The sequence below is a fragment of the Alligator sinensis genome, unplaced genomic scaffold, assembly GCF_000455745.1.
Source record: "Alligator sinensis unplaced genomic scaffold, ASM45574v1 scaffold406_1, whole genome shotgun sequence".
Taxonomy (NCBI): domain Eukaryota; kingdom Metazoa; phylum Chordata; order Crocodylia; family Alligatoridae; genus Alligator; species Alligator sinensis.
The window spans coordinates 1,487,723-1,496,435 of NW_005842181.1; the positions used below are offsets into that span (position 1 = coordinate 1,487,723).

The 8,713-nt window shown below is 39.5% G+C and overlaps 1 protein-coding gene across 6 annotated transcripts in view; it reads right to left on the reverse strand.

Moving 5' to 3' along the window:
- The window catches only part of PDS5B (PDS5 cohesin associated factor B), a 192,364-nt gene that overhangs the window by 18,533 nt on the left and 165,118 nt on the right, over nt 1–8,713 (reverse strand). For all 6 annotated transcript variants that reach the window (XM_025207097.1, XM_006026186.3, XM_025207095.1 and 3 more), the window contains 4 exons: nt 6,742–6,856; nt 6,191–6,323; nt 3,768–3,887; nt 3,413–3,475 (listed from right to left, as the gene is read on the reverse strand). In XM_025207097.1, coding sequence (XP_025062882.1) covers nt 3,413–3,475; nt 3,768–3,887; nt 6,191–6,323; nt 6,742–6,856 — 431 coding nt within the window. The remainder of the gene's footprint in view (nt 1–3,412; nt 3,476–3,767; nt 3,888–6,190; nt 6,324–6,741; nt 6,857–8,713) is intronic.

Here is an 8,713-nt window from a genome sequence, read left to right on the forward strand (position 1 = left end):
CCAGAATCCTAGCCCCCCTGACAGTGAAATAGTGCCTCTCTCACATCTCTAACAAACCTATTCTCCAGCAGCTTCTGGCCATTGTTCCTTGTCACCCCAGGTGCTGCTGGGGGGAATAGGGCCCTTCCTATTTGCTGCTGATCTCCCCGAATGAGTTTGTAGGCAGCCAGCAAATCTCCCCTGAGCCTCCACTTGCTGAGGCCGAACAGGTTCAGGTCCCTCAGCCTCTCCTCATAAGGCCTGCCCTGTTGCCCTCCAACCAAGTGGGTGGCCCTTCTCTGAACCCTCTCAAGGCAGGCTACATCCTTAAAGTGTGGTGCCCAGAACTGGACGCAGTACTCCAATTGTGGCCTGACCAATGTCACGTAGAGGGGGAGTATCACCTCTCTGGACCGGCTTGAGATGCAACTTTGGATGCAGTTTGCTTTGCTGGCTGCGGTCTGGCATTGGCAGCTCATGTTCATCTTGGAGTCAATAATGACTCCAAGATCCCTTTCCGCCTCTGTGCTCACAAGGGGGGAGCTCCCCAGCTTGTACGTATGCTGTGGATTCCTTCTCCCCAGGTGCAGCACCCTGCATTTATCTACATTGAACCACATCTTATTACCATCCGCCCACTTCTGTAGTCTGTCTAAATCTAATTGTAGCCTCTCTCTCCCTTCAAGCGTGCCTACCTCTCCCCACATCTTGGTGTCATCGGCAAACCTGGACAATGTGTTTTCCACACCCCCGTCCAAGTCACTGATGAAGATGTTGAACAGTGTAGGCCCCAGGACCAAGCCCTGGGGGACCCCACTATTCACATCCCGCCAGGTCGAGTATGACCCATCCACCACCACTCTCTGGGTGTGCCCCATCAGCCAATTTTTGATCCATCCAACTGTGTAGGCATCAATGCCACAGTCGCTCAATTTATTAATGAGAATGGGGTGAGAGACAGTGTCAAAGGCCTTCTTAAAGTCTAGAAAGACTACGTCCACGGCAACACCATCATCCAAGGATTTAGTTACTTGGTCATAAAAGGCAATCAGGTTGGTCTGGCAGGACCTGCCTTTGATGAACCCATGTTGATTTCCCCTGGGCATGATCTCCCCTGCTGGCTCCTCACAGATGTGATCCTTGATAATTATTTCAAGGATTTTCCCCAAGACAGTAATCTTTCATTACTGGACCATTTGCTATTAAGCCACTCTTACCCAAATTGACCAAAATAACTAAGGAACTGCATAACAAAAATTTTTTCAAGACTCCTGTAAATTGTTTTTGTCAACATAAGGCATATATATAACAGAGATGCTGGTTATATTTTCACAGTTTGGGCTGGACTGAGTTCCATACTTAAAGAAATTATTTACCCTATGTGTATATAAAAAACACAGCATACCCCCCCTCCAAAATTCACTATTTAGTTTGGAATATTGAACAAAGCTTTCTGAGAATTCACATATAAATCTGATTTAACACTAACACAAATGGGTCTTTTGAAAATGTAGTAACTTCCCAACCCTTTCTTTCCTGGATTATCTCAGCAGTGAAACAACATGTTCCTTAAATTTTTCATTAAAAAAATCATTAAAATCTAGCATAGAAAATACCTTAATTGCAACTGAATTCCTGAATAAGTTAGCCAACACTGTTAATATGTGATTATAGACATGTCCAACTTGGGTCATTCTTAATTGTGCTATGCCATTAAAGAGTATACAACCAATCATCGGGTGAATTTGAAGGTTGCAATTCTCCCTTTTTTAAGTGGCATAAGATATAGGACTTGCGTCAATAATTCTTAGTAGCAGGATCCTTGGCATCCACTGTCACTGATTCATAACTAAAGGTTCTATGGCTGCTAGTTATTTTGGGCACTGGTGTCTTCACATCATGGTGCAAGGTGGAGCACTGCCAGGGAGAGCACAAGCAGGAATACACAAAAAGCCATTAAAGCACAAAGATTGTAGAACTCAGGGACTCAACTGAGCTGCAATCTTAGACTGGAATGTAGTGCTAGATTCCCAAAAGAGGTTCCCTTCCTTAAAAACAGCCCTATTCCCTCTAGGTCAAACAGGTATCTCCAGTTGCATCTATCCCAACCAGCACAGCATGCCCACTTCCTCCTTTGAATCCCTAAAGAGGTTCCCAATCTGTGGTATGGGTACCACCAGTGGTACAGACAATCTGTCAGTGGTATGCGTTAAAAGATTTATTATAATTACTTATATGACAAAAATTTGCTGGTGGTACTTACGGTTGTATCATTTTAAACTGGTGGTGCGCAATCTGTCTGAGTTTGGGAACCACAGACCTCTCCCCACCCTTTCTCTGTTAATGGCATGAAGTTGTAAAAGCAGCTTGAAATGATCAAGTTTGCTCTTGGTGACTGAAATAAAGCAGCCAGAGAATCTGGCCCTAACAGTGAATACTACACATCTTCAAACAATTAGCATAACCACATGGTAGCTTTCTTAGTCTCTGATAAAGAATTACAATTTTACTATTTTAAAATTAGTAGTAAATGAAAAAGGAAATTCTCAGCTTGCAGGTACATAACAGTAACGTGAAGGGTTAAAACTTTAAGAGGAAATTTTAGTTATCCTAAAAGCAAGAACTGCTAGCTCAGGAAAGTCGAACCCCTTGCTCTAACAATAGTGCATTATGTAGTGATGATGAACAATTATGATGAATGCATTATAGCTTAGTTGGTCCCAGATTAAAGAAAGACATTTCCCCTTTGTTGTTTCTTTTTTCCTCATGGGTGTTCCCGATACTAAGACATATTTCTTTATTTTTGTTTTGAATTAGCTAATACCTAATAACTAATGAAGAAAATTGCAGTAAAGAAAATTTGCTCATAACTATCTCTAAAGCAATGCAAGGAGACATTCTACTTTTTCAATAAACCAAACTATTGCAGTATTTGCATTCACAGTGTTAAAACAGCAGGCACACAAAATGACATCAACAGAATAAACTGTTTGTTTTCCCTGCACTTAGTTTAGTTAAACGTCTGTTTTTAAAACCTATATATGAAAGTTTTAAGATTTTAATTAAAAGACTGAGATTTGTATATCAATTTGCAGGAGAGAATTTTTCACAAGTTAACTTTTAACATCTGTACTTCACACCACATTATTTCCAGGTAATTCCTCATATAGTTATATTTTTCTGTGAAAATGTTTTCGGATTCCTACCTTGTTTACCCAACACATTTTCCAAAACATTTAGTGAATCTTTGCAGCATCAGGTCGTTACTACCTCTCGGCCACCCTATTTGTTGGCTACTCTTCTTTCAACTTCTCATTTTTATTTTCTAAAAATGTAAATTCTTGTAGCAAATGCCAAGCCTTCTTTTGTGCATGTACAGCTTTTACCTTAGGAGGGAGGTTAGTGGAAAAATAAATCATAAAACAAAACATACCTTTCCAGGAGTGAAAAAAGATTTCATTTCTGGAGGAAGATAATTTTTCGTGTTACTGAAATTCTGTAAGCAAGAGAAAAAGATATCAACAAACAAATTAGGAGGGGAGGGAGAAGATATATTTGATGTTGCACTAACATTTTTAAATATCTGAAATTCTTTAAACCAGTGATATTTCTGACCCCAATATAAAAAACTTAGAACATGGAATGACCTGAGATATTACTGGAATGGTTATTACTAAAAAGAATAAGTTACAGAGCTATTTAAATAAGACTCAAAATTACAGTTGTATATTCGACTCTTCAATGCAGTTTGACTTGCAAAATAATCCATTTCGAACCCCAAATTATACCTTGTCAGGTTGAGTGAAATATCGGGCTGGAAGAACAGGATCTTTAGGGGATTCCAAACTGTATGTTGTACTTTTTGACATAATGATATTCATTGCTACATCACAAACTGTGTAGAGTTTCTGCAAATTACAAAATAAAAATTATAACATCTCAAGGTTAAAAATGGTACATACAATTAATTGTAATTTTTTTCAACTATTATTGCATCTGTGCTGACCACTGGTAATGATTATCATCCACTGACAACTCTCTCTAACTGTTAAAGTGCTCATACATTCCCACAAAAAAAGATGTTAAGTGCAACTATCAACACAAATACTTTTTTTTTTTTTTTTTTACACACACAAGAAAGGACTAGTCAGAAGTGAGCTTTCTTTAACATATTTTAATATGCAAAAAGCACATTCCCTATTTTCACTAATAAAGACCACCACACCAGAAGAACTTTTTTTAGTTTCCAATGGATATACAAAGCATACCAAATTCTTGTAAATTCCACCAACACAAAACCTTATTGTTGACTTGATACTTCTTCTGTGTAGCTATAAATACCTGCTTTGGATCAACTCCTCACATAGTTACTTAGGATATACCTCTACAGCCCAGTGCATCATTTAGATACCCTAGTTACCTCCAAAACCAAAAGCAGTACACCCAAGTTAATACACCTATATTGTGGACCCAAGTTAATATTATTGCATTGCAATGGATTGTGCTATGTAGTCACACCAGTTCATTTTGAGCACTGTCCTGTATTATGTAGACATACATTTAATGCGGAGTAGCTCACAGTATGGACGTATGAACAATTTACAGTGGAGAAACAGGGGGCAAGGATTTACAGTATAACAGCAGCTCCATGGTAGCAACCTATATGTCCATTCTTAGCACGCAGTAAATGGAAGTTAAAACCATAGTAATTCAGCCCTCATTGAAAGAAGGCTTAAATTTGAAACCATTCTTTATACTACCTTGCAATTCTTTTGTATTACTGCAAAGGAGAAAACCCACCACCTTACAAAGCTTAACTTTAAACCCATATGTATTTTATGCATATATGAAGGAAGTATTTGATGAAAGATAATACTGAAACAAAAGTAAAATAGAAAAACCAGATAAGTTCTTGTAATTATTCCATCTAGCTTGTAAAGAAATTAGACCTCTAGGCTAGGAACAGACATTACACATAAACTGGTTTAAGTGATCAGAAACTGGTTTAAACCTGTAATAAAACAGATGTTCAGTGCACATAAACCAGTTTCAAAATGGGTGAAACTGGTTTAAAGATAAACCTGGCTGGATGTAGTATCAGACTTAACTGATTTGCAATGCCTGCCCTTCCTGGTTTAAGTTAAACCAGACTCTCCCAGCATCCTGGCATGCTCTCTCAGCTGGGTTCTCTGCTCCAGACAGCAGAGCTGGTCCTGCCCCTCTGCTCCCTAGCCAGAGCTCCAGCAGAGACTGCATGTACAGTAGGGTCTACCTGGCTTCCCCCTTGCCCCACCCCTCCTCGCTGCTCAAGCAGGGATTCCCCCCCACTCCTATTTCCCACAGCACGGACTGCAGCCCTACAAACCATAGGCACGTGGTATGCTATCTAATGCGGAGAGGTGCCTGTGTCTCCAATTTCACTGGGACAGCCAGATAGAACAGTGTCCACCTTAGGGCTTTTTGGAGCTAATCAACAGGTCAGCTGGTAATTCCTAGCTTGGAAAAAGCTGTTTAAGAAGAGCTTAAACTAATGGAGAGAGGCTGTTGTTTTGATGATGGGGTGATAAACACTGCTAACAGCACCCTGTTGGTTTGCTTACTTGTCGTTTTGCTGCAGACAGTATGAAGAAGCAAAGAGGAAGATTGAAAAACTCCATATCATCAGATGCATGCACTGCACACACACCCTTTGCCTCAGTGCTAGATGGGGGCTGGTAACACTCCCGCCTCTTGAGCAGCCAGTGGGAAAAAGCCTGGGATGGTGCAGGCAGACCTCCCTAATCAGAGCATCCTGCCTGGGCCTGGCCACGCCTCCCCTCAGCTCAGCACTAGAGAAGGGACAGCTGATCTAGCACCTCCCCAGCTTTTAGCCTGAGCCACTGCAGGCATGTGCCTGAATATCCTCAATCCGCAGAGAATATCTGTGCAGATACAAACCAGTTTAGCCTAGCCAGGCTAGACTAACCTGCAAAGGTTGAATCAATTCAGGATCAGGCTTTTTGAATGTCTGTCCGTAGCCCTACTGAAATCCAGTAAAGTAACAAGACAGTTACCACCATATAGAACATCCAATGCCATCAGTATAGTCGTACAATACACACACACCCACACACATAGCCCCCAAACCATTTTAAAATAAATGAAAAATGTCTGTTTTCTGACAGAATTGGAATTAAAAAAGAAAAAGCAGCGTGCAGTAAAAAGCACATACTTCATTCATTTTGGGATCATCTGGTCCTTGAGCATCTTTTGTCTGTTTAATGTTTTCCACCATTTTTCTGATAAATGCATGACTATTATTCTCATTTTTAGCCATCAATATTTCCAGTATGAACCACAGGCATCTAAGGGAAAAAAAAATTCTTCATTAAACTGCAAATGAAAGCCTCATTTGAAAATACAATTTACTTTGGCATGGATTCATCCACCGAGCAGTTTGGCTTTTAGGAATGAATTCAACTATTATAAAGATTTGCTAAAGAAGTTGGGAAGGACTGAATGAAAATGAAATGAATGAATGAAAATGAGAAAACAAGAAGAACGTTTTACTTATAAAAGTGCACTGCCAATGCAATTGAGCAAAATAGAGAAATTGGCTAGAGATGTTTACTATTTTCACTGCATTTAAGAAAATAATTATGTATTGGACAGTTTATTTTATTATCCAACCTTAAAGGTTATCATAGACCATCTCCCAAAATAATGTAAGATCATAGTGAACATGAAGCATCCAAATATTCATATCCAAGGAAATAGTCTTACTCTTTAATATCCTTAAGTTGTTCGATATCCTGGACTTTGACATAATCTGGGTCATGTGCCAGCAGGTGGATAGTATAAGGAACAACATACTCTGGCAGAAGTGACAACAGTTTTTCTAAAAGCATAGAATAAAGAAAAACAAATATGTGTTACAAAACATACTTTCAAGAATGTGTTTTACCATTAAATATTGCTCTTTATTTCTTTATAAATCAGTCTGCATCAACCAGCTGAATAATGTTTTGGTGGCAATAAAGAGGAGTTACTTTGTGGTTACTGTGGTTCTTTAAAGACACTCTCAGCATGGATGCTTTATGAATCTACAAGCATCACATAGGGCAACAATTTGTTGTTTTGACTTGGGGTGGGGGCAGTTAGAACTATGTTGAGGCAAACTGTTTGTACAATTTGTGCCACCTCAAACTTCTACTCAAAGGGGCACAAAAAGCAGGACAGTCACAACTCTCCCTCAGTTTCCTTACAATTTAAAGCTCATGTTTCACAGAATTCCAGAAGGAGGGATGAAAGACCAGTGTAGGATCTACACTGTCTGTCATATCTCAAAGAAATATAGCTACTATAGGATAAACACCATTCGTTTGATACTGTCAGTCTGAAACTCTGGGCTGATAGGTGACTATAAAGCAGTAACATGCAATCCAACATTCAAGCCAACAGATGCAACTACTGTAGGTCAGGCATTCTAGAAGGTGTGAGAGGTTTGCCTTGATATCTGCAAACAGGTCTAACTGCCAAAGCTGTCAATATGCAAATATTACAACAATCCAAATCTCATCCTGTATGGTCATAAATAGCATTCTGGGAAAATAGGAGTCCACAAGATTCTTGTTCCCATCTTTGGCCGTTTTCACAGGGCCTAAAGCCAAGCTGCAGAAGTGCGGCTGAGGAGAAGGCCCCAAAGTCCGTTTCTGAGTGACCAAAGAATGAACTTTTGTGGATGTGACAACCAGCTTGATCAACAAAGTAAAGGAAGCAAGCAGTATGTCCAGCCAAACCAGTAAAGAGATCCAATTACACAGAGCACAAGGTCTGAAAAAAGACATTATAATGGAAGACCATATATTTGGATTATCTAATGTACCATACCATAGCTTTGGCTTATAGTAATTTATATAACCAAATGTATTAGGTACTTTTTTCTTTTTACTATAATAGATATATTTTTGTTTAGATCCTTAGATAAGTTGTTTAAAAAAAAGTATTGTTTACAGAAAACCATCAATTTTGAGGAAGAGAAAAACAGAATGATAGCAAGTAGTTGATAATGGTGAAGGAAGGAAATAAGGCATGCTCCACTGCAAAAGTGCAATTTTCACAGAAACATAAATCCCAACTGACACCTTTCATCTCCACAAGAAAACTGGTTCAGTCCAGTTCCAAAAGTTACAGTGAAACAAAGAAATGTAAATAAAAGCAATCAAAGATCATTTATTAGACTATTAGAGAACCAGCCATATATAAATGTGGAATATGAGCAAGGGGGAATTTTAGTGAACTCGGCAAATTTAAGACCTGTTGCCAATCTGTATGCCACCCTCCTCCTCCCTCTCGAGTTTCCCCAGACAGTATAGGGGAGAATCTATGTTGTGCTGTCACAGGTAGAAGACAGAAAGACTTTGAGATAAGGGTTTGTTTTTGTGTTTTGAGGTGTGAGCAAATAAATGTCAGGCTGTAGACCTGTTTTGGCCTCTCTTATCAGTAGCCAACCTGCAAGGTAACCTGTAATCCAGGTAACACTATCAGAAACAGGCACATGGCAGGGAGCATGGACTCATCTCCTCTGCAAAATCAAAGACTTGGCATTACCCGGTCTTATAACAAAGGAATAGTGGGGCACCACAGCCAGCAAATTATTGGGCCTAGAATGGATCTTTGTTAAGACTTATAGATCAGTGGGAAGGGGGGTGACCTTTTTGGCAAATGTACCATAAATTAGCCAATCCCTTTCCCT